Genomic DNA, 26,444 nt, shown 5'->3' with positions numbered 1-26,444 from the left:
GTCAGTCATATGCTGTGGCCCTCTTAGTTACCAGATCTCGTTTTATCTACGTATGTATGCTAGGTGCTAGCCATTATTATTATTATTATTATTATTGAAATAAAGGTGAATAAATCAGAAGTTGACTAGCATGAAGGGAGTAGTGGGAGGCTGTGAGGCAAAGTTGTGGGCTGAAAAGCCCAGTCAGCAGTGAGGAGGTCAGGCTCCTCCTCCGCGGGGAGCAGGGAGCAGACGGCAGTCTGAAGCTCCGCTCATCTCACTGTAATCATCTGTGTATGGCTTGTGATTGATCGTGAGAGCAGCAGCGCACTGACATAAACTCTGTGAGCGTTTTCCTCACAACGCGGATCAGATTTCTGTCTCCCCTGGATTCTAATCTGCTCTATGAAGTTTGGATTCTGGAGTTACTTTTTGTTTTCTCATGCCTGAGCTCATCCACAGCTTCAGCACTTATTCCCTCACATATTCCACGGCTTTCCCATTTTCACCCGGTGGAATTACGTATGTGTGCTTTTTGTTGGACTAGATAACGCAGTGAGAAAACGCGGATTATCGGCCTGATCTCATCTGCATGCGAAACCTTTCCACATTCCGAATTTATCTGCACCCCGAAGGTAAAGTTTCAAAGTCATTCTGCTGTAACACCGAATTATAAACTCATGATGAGTGTGTGTGTGTGTGTGTGTGTGTGTGTGTGTGTGTGTGTGTGTGTGTGTGTGTGTGTGTGCGTGCGCGTGAGAGAGAGAGAGATGGAGGCTATTTGCGCTGGCAGACAGCAGAAATTGCGGTCAGATGAATCATAATTATGATCACAACACAACAAGTTTAAATCTTCTTCTGAAAAGTTTGTGTTCCTGTGTGTGTTTGTATTTAGTGCATGATGGAGTGTTAACAATTACCACGTACAAAAGCAGAATAAACAGCTGCGTTGCTTCTACCAGCAGGGCCGCTGCTCACTATTCGGCTACCAAAGGCAGAAGCCCTCTCGCTATGTTTATATGCACATTAAATCTTGATTCAAAATGGATTCTAATCGATTATTTTTAATGTCAATTAAATGCCATGATCAGTCTGAATGTCATGTTGGTGAAGTCACAGGAATGATGGACTCAAGTACATTTACTTCCTCATGTCCGATATTGACAGACAATCCAATTATGATGATTATTGTTGGTGTCTGACTGAATAGGCCAAAATGCCTGATCCACAGACTCTGTAGCTTGTTTGACATAAGGGTTCAGACATGATTGAGCCACTTGTGCTTTCTCTTCTCTTGCTTCAGTTTCTATACACCATAAACTGTGATCGAGATGTAGCTTCTTGGTTGATTTGACACTTTTTAAGCAATGCTTTGGGCTGTTCTTTCCACCTGCCAATCTGTGGCCATGGTGTCACTGGTTCTATTCAGTTTAATAAACCCTGGTCAGTCATGTGGTATACTACTAAAATTGCTGATCCAGCACATTTGTTGGTTGATCATTGCCTCTGTTCTCTTGCGGCTGTTGTCAGCTCCATGATCAAAGCACTAGTTTTCATGGATTCACTGCAGGCAGCTTAGACGGAACATTTTAGCCATTAAGATGTAACTTCTGTAGGTCACCCATGCCTCAGAGCTATAGAGAAGTATGCTGATGCAATTTTAGTGCAGACATTTATGTCTCTTCATTCAATTTGATGCAAGTAAGTAACTAAATGAAATTATACAAAAAACAAATGAAGAAATGGTGCATTCAAATAAATTTCATATATTCTCATATATGATCTATCAAGTTTCTAAGTTTCTATTCAACTCAGATTAAATGAATGGGTTTTTTTTAACATTACAGTTGCTCAGTGCCTACATGTAAATGTGATTGAGTTTGGATTTCATTCATAAAATTTCTGGGTAATGAGCTGTTTTTAATAGTGCGAACAGGTTTTATTGTATGTGAGTATTTGGGAGTAAGTTTTTGATGTATGTCCTCCAACTCGTCCATGACCAAAAGCTGAAGTTGACTCTGAGCTGTCAGCAGACTTAAGGAAACCAATCAAATGTCCCTTCCAGAGGACAATTAGTGTGTGTGTGTCCTTGCAGGAATGGTTTTTCACACTTCTTTATCATTTGCCCAGTTTCCATCCCCACTCTTAGTACTTTTTTCAAACAACATAGTGAAAATATGTGAAAAAAGCACAAAGTTATCGAATTTATGTGAAGCGGAAAAAACCTTTTTGTTGACATTATTTTGACCAATAATTCCCATATTTTCCATCATCTATCAGAAATATTTTGATACCCAAAAACATTTATTACCAAAATCACTTGGATGGAAACCCAGTTGCTGTGTCCACTCCCACACAAACTTCAGCAAAACCAAACTCAGGAGAACTCCTTGCAGATGCAGAGTATTCTCAGAATTTCTTCAGACTTACAGTTGGGAGCAAAATGTTCGGAATATTTCTTCACAGATGGATGTGGTATGACTGAGTAAGTTAGCTACCAATGGACTGTGTTATTCCTGAATTTATTAAATTTTTAGTGTGTGAAATATAAAAAGAAACTAGTATGACAGAAGATGTCAGGCTGATGTCTTAAACATGTGTGTGCATGACCATGATACAGTGTGTATCATTCTACAAAAATTCAGCAGAGGCCGAGACAAGTCTGCTCCAGCTGAACATGTTTGCGCTGCACGACTCCACCTCATTAATGAGTTTATGACTGTAACAACTGGGAAGTTTGGAAATCAACACACACACACAAATTTGGTGTCTAAGTATAATATCCTGGCTGTTTGTGGTTTGGTGGAGCACCATAATCAGATTGAAATTAGCATGGCGTTGGTGCACTCAAAGTAAGATAATTCTGCCCACATATACATCTTATTCCCATGTTGCCTTAATTAATGCAGTATAGACAAGATTGTGTGTGTGTGTGTGTGTGTGTGTGTGTGTGTGTCAGAACAAACAAGCTGAACATGCACTGCTGACAGCAGCCCACTGCTGGCCTCACACACTATCTGTAATCCTCACCCCCCATATATCGCCTCCCCTGTACTTGCATGTACCGTAGTTAACACATTTTGGTCAGTCAGGCTGTTGCACATACAGTACAGCTGTGTCTTTACTTTGAGGCGTTATAAATAATTGAATTCTATCTGTAAAGTTGTTGTAAGCAACCACATTTCTTCACAAGCATCCCACAAAAAGTAAACCACTTAGTGCCTGCGTTAAAGCTTGAAAAGTACTAGTAGTACTTTTGAGCAAACTCACTCGAGTCATTTTGCTCATTTCTTACACCAGCTGAGCAGTTGTATTGTAATTGCTGGCTGTCTGTCCGTTACAGCGGTAACTACCACAACATTTTGCAACTCTCTTACACCTTGAGCTCAATTGTCACAAACGTTTTAATTTCGAATGTCTGGTCTCTGTTTATTGATATTCTTTACTGATAGGTCACTTCTTACTGCAGAAGTTGGTGGGCGTGGCTCATTCTATGAAAGTGCTGCAGCTAACAAAATAATTAGTGTATTGCAACCAAAGTTTGTGCAGATTTGTACTCACTTCCCATAGAGAAAGAACAACATCTTGGTGTGGAATGAAACTTTTTGAAAGTAGCCTCATTACATTGTGATCGGAATACCTTAATTGAGTGCTCTGTGAAAAATATAATGTCTCCATAGTGCCTCCTACTCAAAAAACTCTCTGGAATCATTTTTTACTATCAAATATAGACAATATATGAATGTTTCACAGTAGGATGATTTCAATGATGTCTTTTTGGAAATCACAGTGTACAATAAAATACTATACACACCAATGCACATAGTTTTTTTTTTTTTAAATATTGACAAAATGTAGAGAAATGTGAACAAATAGATGAACAGGTGGATGTTCAGTGGCTGGATGATGTGTGTATGTATGTATGTATGTATGTATGTATGTATGTATGTATGTATGTACAGATGGATGGACTTCAATGAGCACCGAAAATTTGAATATTGAGTCTACAGTGTATTTTCTGCATATATCCTGTATCCGCGGGACATCAGGATGCCCTGGAATGGGTCTTTACTAATCTTTGTCCATATGGCCTCTGGAAGAAGAGCTTTGTGTTGGGGGAGGGGTGGGCTGGCACATGTAGGTCAGCTTTGGATAAATCCTGTTTGCCTGAAATGTAAGGTAAAGCTTTCGTGTGGACCTGAAGCATCAGGCCTGATGGGCTACTTGTCTGTGAGCTTAGCATGTGGCTTCTTGATGCGTCAGAAAATTAGAACATACCACCTTGAATCAACGATGTGAGACTAATATGTCATTTGGTCGTTTGTGATATTTGATTGTTTGCTGTGGTTAACTGTTTGCTTGGTCTGTTGCTTCTGAATTGGCTCTGAATGTGTATGGGCCTCAGAGGATGATGATGGTGACCTCTGAGCACCACCATCAGGCATAACTTTGATTAATGCTGGTCTTAACAACTGATGGAACTGATGGAGTCATGATAATTCCTGTGGATATTGATTGTCCTGATGATTTGGTGACCTCCTGACCCTTCCCCTAGCACCACCCTGAGGCCAAATTGTGATGTTCATCCCCAGGCTCCTCTACTTTCTCTAGATCAGGGGTGCCCAATATGTCGATTGTGATCGACTGATCACCCACAGTATCGCGCACTTGCCAGTGCCGACGCTGCCACACTCGGCCGTGGCATACGCGGCATACGCGGCGTTTTAAGTGTAAGAAAGGTGAGCTTGAGGTGAGTCAAGAGTGACTTTTCTAAATAAAAGTCTGAATGTCTGACATGTTATTATTTATTCTATGTTGATAAATATTCCTTTACCGCCGCACTACTGAGCATTTACCCCACACTCAGCATGTTGCTACTTCTTCTGCATTTTAAGTCATTCATTGGTTAGAATGCCTTCTTCACATGTTTTCAAAGCTGGGAACTCATCTGTCAGGAACAAGAAATGGCTGTTTCCTCCCAGGATGTAACACAAATCTAAACATGGAGTTTTCATTTTAGCATTGTCTACAAGAATAGATGTGTTTTAATAGGAGTGTGTACAACAGATCCTCTGCAATTTATTTATTTAGTCACACTTGACCAATGAGATTATGTGTGCGGGGGTGGGGCGGATGATGAACACTTATAGACCCTTTTAGATGGATTTAGGTCATGACTAGACCTGTCACAATGATGCTGCTGTTATTCATTAGCTTTTTATTCAATGATGACACTAAAACATGAGGAAATTCATCATAAATAGAAGAGAGCTTCAGCTCCGATTAAGCACCTGTGGGATATATAACTTTGTTTTGGTGTTTGCTGTAGTATTTCCATTTAGTGACACTACTCATGTCACCAGCTGATGTAGAGAACATGCAGGGAGCCTTTGGGTGCTCACGCTGCACACAATGTGGTGTAGTTTAGCTTCTGACACATGTAGAAATGAGGTGTTTTGTTTTTGCATGCAGTTAGTACAGTAACTCTCATAAGCCCCTTCCACACATATACAATATACTAGAACAGAGCAAGACGACCTAGTGGAATGTTCTTCATACCTGCAAACTATTTCATGGTAAATCATGATTGTAAAAGAGTGTGGCTCTGCCTTATGTTTAAAACTGTTGCAGTGGTACAACTTATCAATGTGTGTTTATTTAAAATTGTGGTTTTATAATCCCAAGCAATTTAATGAACTGTGTGAATGACCGGAGAAGTTTTTACCATGTGTTGATTTCCTCGTTGTGTCATCTCACATGGGGAAAAGGGGACACACCCTCATACATCCTTTTTTAGTTGTTGTTGCAGTTGCAGTGATTGGGACAATGAATTGAAAGGCCAGGTCAGTGATTGTAAAATATCTCAAGAATACTACAACTAACTAAAAACAATGTCAGTTTATGGAATCAATAGTGTTGCTTTTAACCTGAAATTCAGAGTCAGCTACAGGTTGAGGAAATTAACCTTACCGGCTTTGCTGTTATTTGGTGGTAAATGAGGACATTTCTGATAGTTTACCTTTTGATTTGATACAGTGTTTTGTATGTAGCAGTACAAATTTGTGGTTGTTGCCCTCACTCACTTTTCCTTAAACATACTGGCCCATATTCTCACATGAGTCTATCCGTGAAGGTGACCATAGTCTGAGGAGTACAAATGCTGCACCAACTTTTCCTGCATTCTTCTTCACGAGTGCATTCTTGCATCCCACTGACCCGGGCAGTCCGAGGAACTTTTCCTGACTAGACTGCATGTGTCAAAGAAGTTACGTACAGTATTTCTCTCATTATCCTCTGACAAACGTGAAAACCAATGAACAGCGCAGTCGGTTTGTTTTGTCATGTCGGTGCAGATCGAGGTAATCACAGACTGAATTCTCTCATGCCTCCAACTGTATTTAAGTTTAGCCTAAGCTTCAAATTCTTTTTCTGCCTCACCTACACTCCTTCCTCGTAACCCGACACCGCCATGATTCCAGGACGCGGTTGAGTCGTAGCAGGCCCGGCCCTGTATGTTCGGAGCAGACCCGGACTTATGTACTCGCAGCACAGAAATAGCGGAGACAGATGGCACCGCAAAGCCTAGCAGTTTATTTGAAGCCCAACTTCTGCATAGTAATTAAAGTGTGGTCTGCTCTTTGTCTATATGTGCAGCACATGTGGCTGTGCTGAGCACTGCAGCCAGCACATGAAGGTCAACCAAAATCCTTCACTTCACTTTGGAACCCTTCTTTCCAAAAAAGGGCTCTTAGAGCTCCATATGGTTTCTTTTCTTTGTTTTAGACCATTAACTACAAATTGACATCACATTGGACACTTATTTAGTGCACCTAGTATTTCAAACATGTCCAGGACAGAAGTGGGGATTCATTACCTGTAAAGCTGTTGTCTTCAGAATATGTTTCTCAAGAAATGACATAGCCACATATTCACAAATATCAACATTTAGCAGGTGATTGGCCCCTAGACTGCAGGAAAACATTTTATTGATCCAATATGTTTGGTAATGAGAGAAGCATTGACAGGAATGACTAAAGACTCACAGTAGTAGATAACTGAATTTTTTATTAAGCTGTCATTTCACATGAAACAGATCATACACAATGATCATACATTCCCTGTTCGTGACAAATCTGTTTCTCATGTGCTAAAAGACAAAGGTCTGACAGCAGATGACAGCTGATGGGTTTGTTGAAGACACTCTGAGCACAATAAATGCATTTTCATATCTTTTAGTGTGAAATGTATTATTTTACAGAGCCAGATAGAGTTCATATTATACTGTAGGATACTGAATTTCACAAGGTTATTGTGTTAGCAAGGTAGGAAAAATAATATCTCATAAAGCCACAATAAGTAGTGTAAACATGACAGTGTAAAAAGCACAGCAAATGTCATGTTTCCTGAATGATGGAATATAAAGTGTAGAGTTGTGATGGTGATCAGTGTGACTCACTGTTTCCTGTTTAGGTGACGCTTCATACTGCAGATCCTGGTGCTGATGCAACACCTTTTGTGTACTTTCATCGGTGGAAACCACATCACACACACAGATGGATTTAGGTTCGTCCTGTGTCTGTACTGGTTCTGACTGCTGGGACTAGGCTGGCTTTTGGTAAGTGACCTCCCGCTGGCCCAGGATGCCAGGATGCCCATCACTCAGAACAATGCCCTCAGCCTCCTACCGCTGCTGGAGGACTGGCTCGAGGGTCAGAGCACAGGATCAGACCCAGACCATGAGGAGAACCATGAGCACCAGGTAAGTTATCACCACCTCTTCCTCTGCCAATGTCTCAGAACCCTTAAAACCTTAAACTTTCACTTTCTGTCTCATCCATTGTTGTTGTTTTTTACCAAAAACATTTTCAGGGTTGCTATGAACGGATCTTTGTTTCTGTTGCCACAATGGTTGCTGCTCTAGGGCCCGTTTCAGAGTGGGTGACTTAAGTGGGGAGTGAAAAGATCTGTGGCGAAACTCATTTGTATTCAGAGTTGAGATGCACGGGTGCTTTACTCCATTTCCGTGTGGCACATTCAAATGATTAAAGTCAGCTGCGTCCCATCTAGGTTGCCAGGATCGTAGGCTGTTCTGCTTTCTGGGAAAGAGATTTTTTAAATGTCGCCTGTTGTAAACACGCACCTGCCTGTAATCTTTCCATAACCTGTACGATAGGAACAGCTTGATGTGTAATAGCTGTTAAAATGTTGTTGGAGTTATAAAGACGCCTTCCGAACAATTGAATAAACATTAAAATCACCTTAAAAGTTTGATATGAAAAACACAGAGCAATCAATAAACGCAGGAACACATAGTCCATGTTTCACCCTAACTAGAAAGAACAGAGTAACATTTTCAGTGTCTGCTGGTGGTCTCACTGATATACTGCATGTGTGCAGTGAATCGCACTCATTTAGGAAGTGCTTCTCTGACTTTCTGCTTCAGCATTGCCCTTATAAAAGTGCAGGCGAGATCACAGGGCACAAATCACGCAAGTGATTTGACTTGTGGTCATGGATTTCTGTCAAATTTAAAGTGTTTCCTGCTGTATATCGGACTGTTGTGCAGGACTTGCAGCTCCCGTCTGAAGACCAGGCAGAATAGTCCAAGTCTGAATCGAGGATAGCTGACACTCGTCTTTGAGGAGAAACGCCCCCGGTTTGCATAAATCACATAAGAAGTGCATAAGTCCTACGGTACATCTGAAGTCTGAATATGGAAGAGTGCAATTGTGGTATCATATCCCACTTAACACACATATCTGAACTCTGAATAAGGCCCTTAGTCACCAGGCTTGAAATGTGAGATTGATGTTTGTTTAATTTGACTTTATTGTATTTTTTCCTTTTTTGGGTTGGATACAAGCCCAATTTGTACTCCAAACAGTAATACAGCACCCACAGTAGAAAATAGGTTTTGGTGTTTTGGTGTAAGTGGATACTTGCATATCTCACAATCACATTTACAGTGCCACACTTATTATTCTTTAGGACATAAGTGTAGTCTGTGTATTCAACTTAAGTTTTGCTGACTTAAGCGTACATGCTCCCTAAAGGGTACAAAGAAAATATTACTTCATTTTTATTAATTTTAAAGATTTACAGATTTAGAAACATTTACATTACAAAATTTGGTAAGCATAATTACATTTAGTTATTTTCGGTTTCATTTCTGTAATATAATAGAAAAGTACTAATTTTACATTTACTTACGTAAAAAACATTTTATTTTAAAAGAAATTAGGGCTGGGCGACCATTAAAAATGATAACCCCGTGCGCTGGCACCGGCCATCCGACCATCTGATTGTATGAAAAAGTGAACGGAAAAAAAAGGAGTGAAAGGCTCCTGATTGGGAGCCGGCTACCGTCGTTCACTTCAAAGCCTGCTCTTAGAGCCGGAACGACCCATCACTAATGTCCAGTAGTCTCCAGTGAGAGCAACAGTTGGTGCACGGTAGAAGGCCGCCGCGTTTGTAGTCCTCTCCTTTTCATACAACTCACGTATTTCTTGTGAAGGTGCATCTTTAGGGAGGCTCATACATGCCGTCATACATTCCTAAGAACGTTCCTCAGACCAACATCTTCCACAATACCAATCGTCCTGCAGTTTGTAGCTAGTGAGCAACAGACTTTCAAAATAATAATAAATTGAAAAAAAACTTGCGTTAATTGTCGATGTTACTTAATTACTGCGTTAACGCAATAATTACGCTTTAACTTGCCCAGCCCTAAAAGAAACTGAAGGATTAGAAGTTATTTGAAGACAAATATAGCAAAGAAAAAAACAAGATAAATCATTTTCTAAATGTAAAGTTTGGTGACAGTTGATCCAAAGGTTTGGGAGAAGATACAAAAAATGTTCTTTGGAAATGTTCAAATACGGTGAAAACGCAGTTTGGGCTTATAGACAAGGAATTCACAGAAAGAATACATTTAACAGAATGTTTTACAAATGAGTGTCTTTGGAAATGACTCTGATGATTTGTTTTATGAGAGAAAGTTTCTTCTTCCTCATGCAGCATGACTTGTACCAGAATGGTGAAGGCGACAGCGTGTGCAGCAGGGTTCACGTGGCGAACATGGCCCCGTGTCTGGCAGCTATCAATAAACTGGTGGAGTACATCAAGTTCAACTTCCTGGAGACGGATAGTGCTCCATCACCCAGTGGCTCCTCTTCCTCCAGAGAGGGGTTGGACATCGAGCTCCATGCTCTTTCCCTCAGTAAGGCAGAGGGGGACGCCACTGAATTCGGTCTCAGCTTCGGGAATATCCCTATTTTTGGGGACCCTGAAGGTAGGAAGAAGGGGGGCCCAAGGAGAAGAAGAGACCAGGGCCCCATCATAGATGTGGGCTGCATCTGGGTAACGGAGGTGAAGAAGCTGAGTCCAGCAGCTCGCTGTGGGAGGATCAAACTCAGAGATGAGCTGCTGTCCCTGAATGGACAGTTGATGGTGGGAGTTGATGTCAGTGGAGCCAGGTAGGAAACACTCATGTAAACAAAAGAACAGTTGTAACACCAGTTTTGGAGTTAGAAAATAGACACGTTTCTGAGAAGGTTTCAAAGCACAGACCTATTTTTCATACTGGCTGGTAATCACAGAAAGAAATGTATTTCATTTCACCGGTGCATTTTGTGATATGCTTTTCTTCAGATCACTCCAACCAGCTTTTAATTTCAATACTTTTCCATTTTTGTTTTGTTCATGTGTGTAGGATCATTTTGCTGTCTCATGTCCTCAGAGCAGAAAATATTGGAACATTCTTAAAACCCCTTAACCACTTCAACAGTCCGAGTCATTTTAGAAAATAAATATGAATGATAGTATGATAAAAAGTTTTTTTCTATCATTAGTGTAGAGAAGCATCGTCCCCTCTCTTCAGACAGGATAAGCTTTTCCTCCACTGGAGACGTTTGTCACGGACAGGTTTATTTTGTTGGAACACAGGACACAGGGAATGGAAAGGCGACATCCTGTCCTTTGTAAGGCTTGTAAGAAGATTAGCTGTTGTCAAGCAGATAAACAGAGAGATTATACTGATCACAATCTGCTGCATTTATTGATACATATTGACAATACATTCTCCAGAAAAAGTGAATAATTCTTTAAAATGGCACAATGATTATGTGCTTATGGCTGTTACAAATGTGTTAACCCCTTCTCCCCCACCCCCATTACCCGGGTCCTGCTGTAGCAACGTATCTGCAAATGCTGTTATAATCAGCACTAAGCATGGCTTAACCCCTTCATGTATGGGGGATAACAGTCTGCTGAGCAGGCAGGGTGCCTCCAAACCTTAAAAACATGTTGGTCTTGCTAATATCAGTGGCCCATCATTAGACCAGCTTTTCATGTTCATAACAATCAAACATTCGAATAATTGTCTCTGAAAGTATCTCTGTACTCATACACAAGATGACAGGTAAAGGCAAATAGTGTCTCAACAACCACTATCCCTCATGTCTTGGTCACAAAAACAAAATTTAATTTGGAAAACAAGTCTTGCCATTGCCATCAAGCCTTTGTCACCCATTTCCTCTTGCAGTATTTATTGCATTGCATTGTTGCTTTTGTCCCAGTATAGGATTGCTATTCTCTTCCTGTGATTAAACTGCTTCATTAACTCTCACAAAATCCACCTCAACGAGATTAAATTATGTTTATGATGATTATTAAGATTATTATTATTGCTGTTGTTGATTGTAGTATAAGTATTAGTAGTATGTTTGGATATGTTGGCGGTATGGACATGAATTTGTGAATCTTTGTGTACAATGGCAGTGATCTGGAATTAATTAAAACGGACGATAAGCAGAGCCATACAAAAATGTCCCCTTATCTTTTGAACATTTGACAACAAAAACATGAATACATTCTATTATTATTATTATTACAGTTTCTTGGCTGACCAGTGCTGGAATGGTGGCTGCGTCTACCTGATAATGCTGCGGCGAGTCAAGCGAAAGGCTCCCCCTCCTCCAGGTGCCTTCAATGGTGATGCCAGTTTCCCTTTGATGGACAGCTTACAAGATCAGCACCATGGGAGTGTGACCTCAGAGCCCCCCCACAGCTTGGCAAATGGCAAACGGACACGCAAGTTTGGCGTCATTTCTCGTTCCTCCATCCATCGAGACAAGGACAGTAAAGACAGCAGTGACTGTGAACTTCCGAGTCCTCAACACAGCTTGTGCATCCCCACTGATCCACAAGTCATTCCTCCTGATCATCCCTCAGGCTGCATACTTTCCACAGGAACACCCACAGAGCAAAGGCTGGAAGCAGACACCTGTCTTTACAGGACATCTGTCCCCCAGGTCCCACGCAATGGAGGCTCTGCCAGCCACCACAGCCACTTGTCAGAATGCACAATGGATTCATTTAGTAGTGAAGCATCCTCCAGCCAGGTCAGACTAACATACACACTACAACACCCCATATATAAAAGTGTAGATTTGATTTGAAATAAGGCTTTACGGTACACCTACATGCTTTTTTAGACTCTGGTTATATTTTCAAGTTTATATTATTACATTTCAGAAAGTTATTGCAGCAGCATTTAAAATGACCATATGGAAAAAGTTCACATAGGATACAGTCGCTCTCACATTTAACTCAAACACATTAACCAGCAGATTTCTTCACAGAATGTTTATGCTAAACAGATTATTTTATGTATATCATCAGTCAATCAGATGCGTGTGTGTGCGTGCATGTGTGAAGCAAGTGTAGCTGTTATTTTGAAGCATCTACAGAAGATACTTTCACTGAATGGCTCCACAATAAAAGTGAGATAAAATATAAAACATATTTATGTATACATATATACATATGTATACATAAATATGTATATATATACATTAATACATTTATGTGTGTGTGTGTGTGTGTGTGTGTGTGTGTGTGTGTGTGTGTGTGTGTGTGTGTGTGTGTGTGTGTGTGTAGTTATGTAAACAAAAGCTTTTAAAGTTTCTATCAAACACCATCCATTCTGTTAAATCTTTGAATCTAAGGCAGAGAAGCAGAAGGAGGGTGAGGTGTGTTGATGCCTGATCAAAGCTTCTTTGGTGCAACATTAGCATAAGAAAGGAGCTGCTCTGCTCTGCTCTTTCATCACACACTTAGAATGATGACCAGGAAGATATTAGCAATGCCAATGACTCAAACAAATTGCCTTTAGGTCAAGATGCTGTTAGAATTATATACAGAATTATGAGAAAACTGCATTTAGATTTAGAGTAAAATATTACACTAGTTGTGTTATTCCGGTATTTGGTAACACGTTTAAAAAAATCTTATGCATGTGCATGGTGTAGTGATGCCCTCAAAGTCTTGTAGAATGTATATTTACTTCACTAACTGTAAGTGCCAAAACTGAATTAGGCAAGGCAACTTTACTTATACATTTCATACACAAGGGAGACACAATGTGATGTGACATGATGATAGACATGTTTAGACATTTTTAGACAAACATAATGCATAAAAAGATATAAAAGATTAAAATCAGTCTATAAAGGAATATAATCCAAATATATCAAATCAAAGTACAAGGTGTATAGTTTAGCAGAAAGCACTGAAACCAATAAAGTGATACAACTCACTTGCTGTACTGTATACGCTATGAAAAAGAGTTTAATGACAATGTCTATTGGCTTATAGATATCGTAAATGTGTAACTTAGCTTATGTGATGTGTCTTGGGTAGAGAAATAGTTAGGTGAACATGTGGTCGTTTTCCTTCATCAGATCTCACTTTCTCGTACAGACAGTGTTTCCAGAGATTGCCTTGATGTTCGCTCAAACTGATTAGATTGTTGATACACTGAATATGTTGATATTCTCTTGTAAATCAACCAGAGAATAGCAAGCAAAGCATTTCTGCACACAGGCTGCTGATGCTCCATTTTCATTTGAGTTTGCGATTTTGTCCGAGTGAAGGAACCTTTTCCAGGTAAATGGTCAACTTCTCTGTCAATTCTGAGCAATCACAAAACAGGAGCGCAGCTTTTGTGTAAATCCAACCAAGGATTTTTTTGGTAAGCATTATTCCCTGAATCTGAACAAAGCAAACAACTTTACAGGTCTGAATACAGCCTCAGCCTTACAGCCTGATACTGTGTTGGCAACATTGGGAGCAAAACAGTACTCTTATTTTGTGTTTGGAACTAAATAATAATGAAAGTGAACTAGTCTCGTCATGAGCGAGGGAGGCAGTGGCTCAGTGGGTAGTGCTTCCGCTTGGGAACCAGAGGGTCGCCGGTTAGAGCCCCTGCCGAGGTGCCCCTGAGCAAGGCACCGAACCCTCAATTGCTCCCCCCTCTGCAAAGGGTGGTAATGTAATGTAAGTCGCTTTGGATAAAAGCGTCTGCCAAATGATCATAATGTTATGTAATGAGCAAGACAAATGGTGTTTCCCTAATTTTCGAGGAAAACATGCATTTCTTCTTCGTTTAGTTATTGGTTTTACAGGTTTTGAGGATAGTGTTTCCTCCTTTGCTTTAAGCCTGTCATGACTCTCGATGAAGTTGAAATATAACAAAATGGTCAGAGCTACAAGTCATTTAAAAATAATAAGAATAATGATAATTTCCTGTCACATTTTGTTTAGCTTCATGATCTGTGTATATGTTGATGTTTATGTAGTGTTTTGTTTGTGTATGTGTTTCTGTGTATCTGTCTGTCTAGCCCAGAGAGGGGAGTCACATCTGGAAGATGCACATGGTGAAGGGTCAGGAGGGCCTGGGCATCCAGATCACAGGGGGCCGGGGCTCCAAGCGTTCGCCCCATGGCATCATCATTGCCCATGTGGAGGAGGGGGGCGCCATTCAGAGGTGAGTCAAGTCCTTTAGGCAAGAAATAATTACACAAACACTAAAAATATCTCTCAAAAGAAAGAAACGCGTATGATGTCACTTTCGAAGATCTCGTGAAGTTTTATTGTTTTCCAGCATTAGGTAACATACAATTATTATTATAATAATACAGCATAATAATTGTAACAGTAAGTCACTTCTTAAGAAATACTGTTGGGATTTTTAAACTGTTGTGTTTCCAAATTGTAGTTTTTGGTCATTTGGTTATTTGATTTTGAAGGTCTCCTCATCAGATTACTGTAACATCTGGAGCCAACATCTCATAATGTCGGTCCCTAGCGCGCTGGTATTTCTCTGTATTTCTGACATTTCCAAAATAGATTACTGAGTACAAAGAAATTCCAAATTTCACAAAATTCCATTGTATCACTAAACAGTCTGATCATAGTTTTCTTTGGGCCAAAATTGGAAGATGTCTCTTACCACAAATGGAGACAACTCAACTTCAATATGGCAGAAATGATTCATCATTGCTCCCTAACCAGAAGGAACCACTCTAGCAGAACCTTTCAATCTTTCATTAGTTCAGGAATTCTTGAACTTTTAGACTTTAAAACTTTATGTGTCCATGTCGAGTGATATTTAATAAAGACTAGAGCACCTTCCAGACACTTTCATCATCAAAACATTTCAAGAACACAGACCGAGGGAGGTAGATGTCAACTTGTTCATTCTTTTGACCCTGACCTTTGTTAGTGGTTACTTCAAACAGAAATATCTTCCTCAAGCGGAGGAGATTTTATTTTTGCCTTTTGCCTCAAATATCATTTTAAACTTTGTATCAAGTCAGTTCAAATATAATTTCAGACACATCTGATCAGCTGACAATAACGATCGATTTTGGTCATCCGATGCAGAGCACATGGTGAAATGAAATCTAAAAACACTAACACTCAAACACTGCATCAGAGATTATGTGCAGAATGACAATACATCATTTATCTTGAAGGTGCTTGAATCTGTAAAGGTGTGCTGATCAGCTGAGCATATGATTGGTTGAAAATACACTGGGTGTGTGTGTGTGTGTGTGTGTGTGTGTGTGTGTGTGTGTGTGTGTGTGTGTGTGTGTTTTCAGGGATGGGCGCCTACGTTCTGGAGATGAGTTGCTGATGATTAACGGTCAGTCTCTGGTGGGTCTCACTCACCATGAGGCCGTGTCCATCCTGCGCTCTGCCTGTGGACTAGTTCAGCTGGTGGTGGCCAGCAGGGTGAGTACCCGGAAACATGAGAGTGAACACAGGAGAACAAGCAAACTTCACATAGAAAGGATTTGAACACCTTTTTATCTGTTTCTTGAGCTAACCACAGATTCATCAATACTGACATGAAAAACTGAAAGGACTTGTGTGTGTGTGTGTGTGTGTGTGTGTGTGTGTGTGTGTGTGTGTGTGTGTGTGTGTGTGTGTGTGTGTGTGTGTGTGTGTGTGTGTGTGTGCGCGTGCGTGCGTGCGTGCGTGCGCGTGCCTATGTGTGTGTTTGTGCCTACAGGAGGAGTCTGACGTGGGTTTCCAGCGTTTCCCATCCTCCAGTCTGCCAGACCTGCTCAGCACCTGCAGCTCCTCATCCTTCCTGTCTCATCCTCCCTCAGCTCAGATCAGCTCCACTCACTGCCTGGTACCCTCTCACAATTAGTGTGTGTGTGTGTGATCTTGTCTGCGCACAGCTCTTGAGTCGAAAGACTAAACACCTATTGTTCAAATGTTTCTCTGAAAATTCTTAGTCTTCAGCTAAAGCAGGGGTGGGGAACCTCCAGCCCGCGGGCCTGTTTGGTCCGGCCCGCCCGGCCGCAATTCGGCCCGGCCGGCAGATCGTTCCGCAAATACTTTTGTCGGCAGACTGCTCCGCACCAGATCGGTGCCAGATACAGTTGTGATGAAATTGGCAAGTGTGTTCCTAGATCCGAGTATGAGACGAATCTGCCAGTGGCCAACTTGTGTGACCGAAGATGACAAATTTCTGACAGCGTCTGAGATTTCACATGTGACTACTGCTACAGCCCGGCCTATAAACCAATGCAGAATAAAGCATTGAAAAGTTGGGGATAGAGCCTAAAATAAGAACATGGAAATCTGGAGAAAATCACATTAAAATAGTCACTCTGTATAATAAACTAAATTTCATACTCAAATTTTCAAATTCAAAAGGAAATATGCAATTTTGGAAATTTTGAAAACGCCCAGTTCTGTTTTTGTTTTGTTCTGTGGATGAAAAAGCATGATGTGGATGTGTTTCTTTGGCAATGTAATAATGAAACTGTGTTGTTGTCCTGCAGCTGACTAATCTGGACAAACGGGAAGAACCAAGTCAGGGAGAGACACCCAAAGGTTCCTGTCGCAGCCCCACTCCTGTGAAGCTCTGTGGGCGCACACAAGGTTGGTACTGAAACAACGCAGCATTGGATCTGCATATACATCATTCTGACACCGATTGGATGTGTTATGTAGAGTAGATGTCAAGATGGCTCGAACCTGCGAGAACCAAAGACCCCAGTAGACCTCAAAACAAATTTAGGCTCTTGGTGCAGGACTGCTGGGAACTTTAATATTTTGTCTCTTGCCCCTTTGTGATTGAAGCCTTTTATCACAGAACTGGTTATGGCACTAGTGTGTTTAGTTTTGGATCAATCATTCACTACTTCCTTTGCTGTTCCTCCTTCTCTCTACTATATTGAGACCCCAAATTGAAGTGCACTCAGCAGACAGATGCCTTTTCTGTGTTGCCAACACGCTGCACATTCACATCAGTGACTAGTGTGCACACTTGTGAAACATGTCCATACTCACACTTGACGAGTTGTTGACATTCAAGCTGATTATGTCTGCAGGTGTGTGCAGGTCTCACCTTGCCTAGAGCGACATCAAATTCCTCTGTTGTTATCCACAGCAGTTCCCTGAAACACAGTCCAGTAACGAATCTACCGTTTGGAGAGGGAAGCAGCCTTTCGATTAACCTCTTGATGACCTTATACAAGTCCTATGACCAGTTTTAAGTCAAGGCTTAAAACATTTCTGTTTGTCACTGCCTATGCTGTCTTGTAAAGAAATTGCACTATTTTATATATTTTATGTAAGTGTTTCTCTTGTATTTCTTAGCTATACATTACTTTATGTTACTACTTTAACTTTAAAAAGTCTTTGAATGTATACAGAGTGAAGAGCTTTTGTTTTGTAGTGTGCCTTTGGCTTGAGTTGCTTCTGACCACGTCATGGAAGGCATGATTGCTTATGCATACAAGACAATGGTGGACACAGATATGTTTTCGTCCCCTGTAGTTCAATTCACAGTCAGTCAGTCAGTATTTTGGTGTGTGATAAGCTGCATATCCCCTGACTTTTGTTTGGAAATCAGCTCTCACCCTCCCTGTCAGAGTTTTTGAGTTTGTGTTGTGTTTCCTGGATCAGGTGGGAGCAGTCGCCTTGAGTCGGTGGGTGAAGATGATGAGCTGTTTGTTGAGAATGGTGTGACTGGCTGTGAAGTGGCAGAAAAGCCCACACCTGGCCGACGTAAACACTCCTTACCTCAACAACTCGACACAGCAGGACTTCGACAGGTGAGAAGAAACAATAAGTAAGGAAAAGAAAATGAAAGAAGAGAAAATGTCCAACGCAGGGTTCTAATGAGGTTCTGTTGGCGGAAAAAAGAGAAACCGCACACTGTCTCTAGATCACAGGCGTCAAACTCAAGGCCCGCCACATCATTTTATGTAGCCTGCCAGAGCAAAGAGCTTTTACATCAGCATCAGATCAACGCTTAACGAAGGTGATTTTCCAAGGACAGATTCTCGGATATTTTAGTAAATGATTCATGTAATCTCCCTCTGTGAACAGCTTCCTTACGATCTTCTCAAATCGGTCTTCTTGATTGATTGCTATAAGTATCACCTCAGGCAAATGAATGAGGCCATACTTTATCATATCGCAGCTGGAGAATGAGCGTCCAGACAACATTATTGTTCCATGTATTTGTACCCTTATCCATTGTTTGTTTTTATCGGCGCCACTTCACAGTTTGCGCTGATCAGCTTGTCCGACACATAGTTAGCTTGGCTAGCCGTAAGTTTAGCGTTACAAGCCCAGTTGTGAGGGATTTAACTAATTATTATTATTAACAAAGCAGGAGAATGAGCGATTGCCCGCTGCTAGGTAGAAGAACCACGGTCACACTCATTCCTTTGCCACATCCAACATATGTGAGCCTCAATAAACAGAAAATATAGGTCAGAGCTGGACATTGAAAAGTGTCAGTCTGACAGCTGCAACCCCGATTTGAGAAATATTCTTATCTACAGAAGGGGGGCCCTTCAGAAAAGATTTAAAAAATTTCAGGTTGTTAATATTGTGTGAGTGTTATTGGGTGTACATCACACCACAAAGTCATTAATATATTGTTGTACAAGATGAATTTGTAAGTGACAAACACCAGAATCCACTATTTGAACTGATGTCTGCAAACACAGATGTGTTTCTGTTACATACTGTAGCTGTTACACTGTCCTTTACTGGGTAGTGGAAGTTTTTCTGTTTGTGTGTGACACATAAACAATCTGGCACGTAAATGCAAACAGACATTGTGTGTGTGTTTGTGTGTTAAACACAGTGCTCATTCTCCTCTAACTGCTGTGACAACACTGTCTTGTACCTGTACTAATGTTAACAATGTAAGGAGACGGGGACTGTGCCGATTAGATTAGAACTGGTGGATAAATACAGACAGTGCATCTGACATGACATCGGGGTTCACAGGGCCCAGGGACCTAAACTGCCCCACAACGCTTAGAAAGATGAGGAAAAGGATAATTACCTCAGAGTAAACAAGGAAATTACACAAATATACCATTAGGGAAGAAGGAGGAGTAAGGGTCGGTAACTACATTGTTTTTTTACAAGCTGTCTCTCACTTATTATATTCGTCTCCCTTTTAGGAATATCAGATAATTAAGAAATCAGCTCGCTCCCTGAGCACCATTCAAGTGGAGTCTCCATGGCGACTCGCACAGCCATCTATTATCTCCAGTATCGTGCTGATGAAAGGCCAGGGCAAGGTGAGTGCTCCCATGTGACACCTCAGCATGAATACAAATCAGCTGTCCTTCACAAGGTTGAAGAGTTTGGATATGTTTCTATGTAGTTCAAACAGATGATTTCAGGGTGAAGGGGGTCAGGGGAAGATGTCTTCTCGGGTCCACTTTGTTCCGTGGAACGGAGGCCCGAATCACAAATTGTATTCAGTCTAATTGTTTCCTGTCATATTGCCTAGGGTCTGTGGGTCAATATGTGTAAAACACTGCTAGATCTATGGTGCATCATAATGAACACAGAAGAAAATTTACTTTTTGGTGTGAGCTGTGTCTCTTTCCTTCTTAACCACCACAAACAGTGTCACTGAACAAAAGTAGAGTCATTTAGATGAGTTATTTAAATGAAGACATGATTAATTGTATTGTTTGATTAAGATTCTGATCGGATTTTCCTTTATGTATAATACAGCACAATTTACATGAAATCACATACAAAGGGGAAGTGTCATAGTTACTCTCACACACTCCAACTCATCCTCTCAAACTGTTTATGGAGCAGTTGTCCTACAGAAGCACAACGTCACCAAATGCAGCATCACAATTATGACATGAAATAATTATTTAACCCTTGTTAAGTTGTTGTTGTCCTCCCGTGTTACATACACCTAAGGCAGTGGCTCAGTGGGTAGTGCTTCCGCTTGGGAACCGGAGGGTCGCCGGTTAGAGCCCCTGCCGAGGTGCCCCTGAGCAAGGCACCGAACCCTCAATTGCTCCCCCCTCTGCGAAGGGTGGTAATGTAATGTAAGTCGCTTTGGATAAAAGCGTCTGCGAAATGATCGTAATGTTATGTAATGTAAGGCCCGCTGGGGTCAAATTGTTTGACTGTTATCTAAAGTGTAAATTTTCAATTATTTTTGTGTCACGGATTTAGTCTGACTCCAGTCCAATGCATCACCACAAATTTTTCCGTTTTTTTTGTATTTAGGACCAAAATGCCTTGTTTACATACACAAATCTCATTACAATATACCCTATATTTTAGTTTAAAAAATGGGAAAAAATCTTTTTTGAAATATTTGATATGATCTTGACTATTTGACATGAACCGGAGTGGAATATGTCAAAGTTTAGTGAGGGTGCTGTTTTTGAATTTTTTGAATGAGAGCAAACACTAACACCTATTTTCCTCTGGGGTCACACTGACCCCAAAATGGTTTACTGTTATTTGAAGCATAAAGTATAAATTTTCAATTCATTTTGTGTTACACCTTTAGTCTTATTCCAGTCCAACCCATTACCACAAAAATTTCCCTTAATTTTAGAATTTAGGGCCAATAGCGCTTGTTTACATAAAAGTAGGTAAATTAAGGCAGGGATTTGGGCTTCTGCCGCACCCAAAAAATGCATGTTTTTGGACCTGGCATTGCATGCTGCCCATACCTCCTGTTGTTGTTCCATTATGAAATAACCATTGCTTGACCACACACATCAAACATCCAAGATAACAGATATGTTGGAGAGCAGTCTGGTGTGACTTTTTGCCCCATTACACCACTTTGTGCTTCGGCACCATTTTGACCCCAGGAGCAAAGGAGTTAAAAATTCAATAAAACACACAAAATTCAATCAAATAATTTCTTCTAATCATGTAGAGCATCGTATCAAACAACCCCTATCAATGTCAGACCATTTGATGAAAGGAAACACATTTTATCAACTTTTTAGTATTGTATGGTCCTTGGGGTCAATTTGCCCCCAGGGACATTACGAGGGTAAAGTGTATTATTTCCCGGGTTAGGTGATGCTTAATAAAAGATTTAGGAGATTAATCGAGATTCCAGTTGATAGACACATTTCACGTCACATTGTCCTTGCTCACAGATGAACAGAAGGCACAGTTTCCCAACAGTATTTTCATATGATAAAATCACATCAATTATGTTTATGTGTAGTCTCTGGTAATTAATGACAATGTTGATGAAACCTCCATAGGGCCTTGGGTTCAGTATTGTTGGTGGACAGGACTCAGCTCGTGGGCAGATGGGGATTTTTGTCAAGACCATTTTTCCTCATGGAGCTGCAGCTGCTGATGGAAGACTGAAAGAGGGTAACCTTTGTTACCTACATTTTCATTCAGTGTGAATATAAAGATAACAGTGAGCTCATTATTCTAATAGCTATCTTTATGTATGTGTAGGAGATGAGATTCTAGAAGTCAATGGAGAGTCTCTGCAAGGACTCACGCACCAGCAGGCCATCCACACCTTCAAGGTGACTCATGTGTTTGTGTCATGACAACAAAACTGAAATGGTTGACTCTCTCCACATTAGAGTCTCCAGTCACTAGTCTCCAAAGATCTAGTAGGATAAAATGTCAAAGCTAAATCCCCCCTACATTTAACTTTATGTGTTTATCTTTTCCACAGCAACTAAAAAAGGGTGTAGTTACCCTGACAATTCGAACTCGTCTTCGCAGTCCGAGCCTGACACCGTGTCCAACCCCCACACTTCTCAGTCGCTCCAGTTCTCCCAACTCTAATACAAGCGGGGGAACACCAGTCCCGTCTCGATTTGAAGAGATTGACGGCCGCAGGGGCCCAGGGCCTGGTCCCAAAGATTGCATCATCATGGAGGTCACCCTTAATAAAGGTCAGCTGATTTTAACAAGAATCCTAAGATTTCTGAGTTTGGGTTTGAATGTGAACCTAAAATGAGGCAAATGATTTTTCAATATATATTCCCCTCATCGTGTTGTAATAATGGTGTGACTTTATACAATACGTGTTGGTGGAAGCTATGATATGTTAGATCGTAATGTAATGTAATGTAGATCTCATGTTGCCTTTACTGTGTCATTAACTAACCTTTGATTGGGAAAGCTTCAGTAGTGACAGTTACATTGAATTTTTAGAGCCGGGTGTTGGTCTGGGTATCGGAGTTTGCTGTCTGACCCTGGATAACTCCACCCCAGGCATCTACATCCACAGCCTCGCTCTGGGATCTGTGGCCAAGATGGATGGCAGGCTCAGGTAAACACTTCTGATCATCTTAGGCCCCATTTAGATTTGAAAACCCCCATTACTAGAAAGCGGAAGACCAGACAATCCTGACAACCTCATAGGCATGAACTGGATGAGGCTGATGGAGCCTGGGGCAGATGCTCTTCTGTATGGGAAAGCTACTATTTACCAGGGTGGCCATGAAGTCATTGAGAAAAAGCAAACACATTAAGAAAATGCTGATATGTTGTTTTCCTGTGTTTTTTTTCACTTTTCCTAATGTTCTAATATTTTTGCATTTTCTTAATTTTTTTGCATTTTCTTAATGTTTTAGCATTTTCTTAATGTTTTTGTATTTCTTCATGTGTTGCAATTCATTTCAAAATGAAAGTGAATTTTCAAAACGAAAAGTGCTCCAAGCCTCAGGGGGTCAGTACAACTTTGCATGTTGTGTGTAACATCTTACATACTGACCCCACCTCTTACAAACTGTCTAAACTGATTAGTGACATTATCTATTTAGTCAGGCAATATACGTAAATCAAACTACTACTGCCCCTTGTGGCCTGGACCACCTGCCCTTTGAAAATTCACTTCCGTTTTGAAATGAAACACAACAGCGGCCCCTGTCGATAGCTAACACATTCTATGCCCCGTCTAGTCGTGGAGATCAGATACTCGAGGTGGACTCTGTCAGTCTCCGTCATGCTGCTTTGAGTGAAGCCTATGCCATCCTCAGTGAGTGCGGCCCTGGACCCGTCAGTCTGATTATCAGCAGACACCCTAACCCCAAGGCAAGATACTCTCTTTATTATTTATAGCCATTAATATACTTCTCATCAGCTTCAACTGTTGTTTGACCAGTTCATTCAGATTTTATTCGTTCCATCAGGTATCGGAGCTGGAGATGGATCACATTATAGCTCGTTCCATGCACAGGGATAAATTGAGCAAGGACAGACATTCATCCCACACTCAAGGTCTGATTCTTCACTCCTCTGTCCTCACACACTCTTTCCCTTTTATGGTGGAAAAAGACACTATGAAAGCCTAATAAAACCTTTTTTGAATATGTTCGGTTCTGAGTTTGTGCATTTGTTATACATGTCCTCTATCTGCAGGTCTTTCCTGCAAGAGCCCCTCCCCCACCATGAAGCCCAGGCAGGGAGAAGGTTCCCCTGCTCTAAGCTGGACCATGAAGAGATTTTTAGAACCAGCCAGCAGGGTGAGTCCACCAAGCGTTGAATTCACCAAAAAAAATTCCATCTTTGTCATACTTTTTCAAAAGTCACAGTGGTTAGTCACTACTGCATTTAAATGAAGAATATACAGAAAAAACAACAAAAGTTTTAAATAAGCCAATCAAATGAAAATGTTGGCATGTATTGCCACACATCTCTGTTGCTTAATGTATGGCTCCCTGTGAAGGTAGATAGAAATTTGATCTGATGTTGAAATTAGGTTATTTCTGATGTTGTTTGTATAGCAGGGGTCACTGAGTTCAGAGACAGAGTTATCTCAGTACTTCTCCCAGGATGTTTCCAGTGCTTCCTTCTTGTCTGAGTCCACACTCGTGGCCTCTAACAGTGAGGACGGCCTCCACCGCAGAAATTGCGCGGCTTCCATGGACGGTATAATACATTTTTGCTATTATGAAACAATACTCCTTTTAACAATACACACTTTTAACTTACTTATTTGGTCTTTTATGTGTTTTCTTTCTTTTCTGTGTTTTCTGAATGTATATGACTTATCTGTACTAACAAAGGCTAAAAATGAAATAATTACCACCATTGACCTGCTGTTTCCTAGAAGTGAAGGGTGGCAATGACAAGTCCCCTGGCCCTTCCACCCGCCATGTGGAGGCAGCCTGTCAATCCATTGTATGCACAAGCCCAACCTCAGTGCGGAGCCCGCTTCTCCGTCAGCGCAGGGTAATGTGCTTCGATGATGAACTCAGTGACGATAATGAGGACAACATGGGAAGCACAGTGGCCTTCCACACGCCGAAAGATTCCAGGAAAGTGAAGTCCAGTGATGCACAAGCTTCCCAATATCCTGAAAGAGAGTCGGCAGTTGTAATTGCTACATCATCATTAGAGGTCGACGGAGACAGCGAGGATGGCGGGGATTTGCAGAGGTGTGGAAGTACCGACACACCCACACCACTCCAAGGTAGCTCTATGGAGTGTGAAGACGGTATTACCAAAATGACTGAGGGACCCGGCTCTGAGTCTCCTTTCATGCCTATCCGCAGCCCAATTGACCACAAAACAGGGGTGGCTGGCAGTGTGTGCCCTGGGTCTAGTATTCTGACCATCAGTAATGGAAACCACTCAAATCTAGATGATGGGCAGCTGGAATCTAAGCGCTCCCCCAAACTTGAACACAAAGCAGTAACAAGAGTTAAAAGTATGATGGGCACTGAAGTACCCAACCTGCTCCTGCAACCTAAGGCCAAAGCAGATGAGCCTTCACCAGCCTTGACCTCATTCCAGCCCCCACCCCTACAAGCGTCACAGTTTGGAAGAAACACTAGGACTCCTACTGGGTTTGTACCCCAACCACAGTGCAGGAAAGGAGATGCCAGTGAGCTGGCTGGAGTTTGCACCATTGACACGGTGACGTTGCGGAGGAGAGAGGAGGAGTCGTTCGGCCTTGACCTGGAGATTATGTCATCTCCTTTGAAGGTTGTCATCACTGGGTTAAAACCTGGGGGTGCAGCAGAGAAGGTATGTTTGATTTGCCTTGTCATTCCAATGCAAACAAATGGTTCTTGTTCCTGCTTTTAGAATGCCAGAGCACTGCATATTCTCCATCCTGCACTGCTGCTCGGCTGCTCCAAACACACTGCAACAGCTAAAGTCATACTTGATGATAACAAAATCCAATGCTATTTACAAACAGAGAGATGGGTTTAGCTGAATTTGCAACATTTCGCAGCAAACTGTTCTAAAAGGAGAGAACTCACCCAGACAATGAGCACTGTTAGTATAATTTGTCTTGTTTTTTAACCCTATTTCCTTCTTTCCACTGAGCACCTTATTTGAGTATATGAGGGTTTTTTTTTTTTTTTTTTTTTTTTACTATTTGTTTTTATTGAAGCAAACATTTTACATAACAGTGCGCATACAGTTGTAGGATATTTTGGAGATCATTTCTTATCCAGAAAGAGGGGAAAATGAGAGAGAGAGATCAAGAGAAAGAAGTTAGGTTGTATTATTATTATGATTGTTGTTGTATAACTTTATACGTAGACCCTGAGGTAAAATAGGCTATATAAGGTACAAGTAGATTGAGATTGAAACAGCAGGAAGCCACGGCCACTGAAGGTTGTGAGAACATGTCACAGTAGTGGGGACGCAGAGTCCAGGATGGCATCAGTGATGTTGATGCGATGATCTCGTAGGGTAAATACAGTTTTTACAGTTTTTACAATCCCCCCCAAAGACCCGACCCAACCCCGCTGTCCCACAACCCCGCATCCATACAACCCCGTCCTGGTCTACCTGGGATGTTAAATAAAATGAAAAAATTAGAAGGAACTATTCACTGTTCAGGTTTTCAGTCACTGGTCTGG

At 41.2% G+C, this 26,444-nt stretch overlaps 1 protein-coding gene across 1 annotated transcript in view; it reads left to right on the top strand.

Moving 5' to 3' along the window:
* The first annotated feature begins 278 nt into the window (after positions 1 to 278).
* The window catches only part of pdzd2 (PDZ domain containing 2), a 34,946-nt gene continuing 8,780 nt past the window's right edge, over positions 279 to 26,444 (top strand). The window contains exons 1-19 of the mRNA XM_076165195.1: positions 279 to 614; positions 7,450 to 7,738; positions 9,997 to 10,454; positions 11,873 to 12,380; positions 14,661 to 14,806; positions 15,924 to 16,056; positions 16,337 to 16,462; positions 17,121 to 17,220; positions 18,250 to 18,398; positions 19,770 to 19,889; positions 21,858 to 21,972; positions 22,063 to 22,136; positions 22,292 to 22,514; positions 22,777 to 22,894; positions 23,526 to 23,658; positions 23,757 to 23,844; positions 23,986 to 24,089; positions 24,351 to 24,495; positions 24,677 to 25,596. Of these exons, the coding sequence (XP_076021310.1) occupies positions 7,628 to 7,738; positions 9,997 to 10,454; positions 11,873 to 12,380; positions 14,661 to 14,806; positions 15,924 to 16,056; positions 16,337 to 16,462; positions 17,121 to 17,220; positions 18,250 to 18,398; positions 19,770 to 19,889; positions 21,858 to 21,972; positions 22,063 to 22,136; positions 22,292 to 22,514; positions 22,777 to 22,894; positions 23,526 to 23,658; positions 23,757 to 23,844; positions 23,986 to 24,089; positions 24,351 to 24,495; positions 24,677 to 25,596 (3,771 nt within the window). The 5' untranslated portion in view covers positions 279 to 614; positions 7,450 to 7,627. The remainder of the gene's footprint in view (positions 615 to 7,449; positions 7,739 to 9,996; positions 10,455 to 11,872; positions 12,381 to 14,660; positions 14,807 to 15,923; positions 16,057 to 16,336; positions 16,463 to 17,120; positions 17,221 to 18,249; positions 18,399 to 19,769; positions 19,890 to 21,857; positions 21,973 to 22,062; positions 22,137 to 22,291; positions 22,515 to 22,776; positions 22,895 to 23,525; positions 23,659 to 23,756; positions 23,845 to 23,985; positions 24,090 to 24,350; positions 24,496 to 24,676; positions 25,597 to 26,444) is intronic.

Source organism: Genypterus blacodes, unplaced genomic scaffold (assembly GCF_046128005.1).
Source record: "Genypterus blacodes isolate CSIRO-AG114 ecotype Tasmania unplaced genomic scaffold, CSIRO-AGI_Gbla_v1 ptg000141l_1, whole genome shotgun sequence".
NCBI classification, from domain to species: Eukaryota; Metazoa; Chordata; class Actinopteri; order Ophidiiformes; family Ophidiidae; genus Genypterus; species Genypterus blacodes.
The sequence above is the reverse complement of the archived record's forward strand: the minus strand, read 5'-3'. Positions and strand labels throughout refer to the sequence as shown.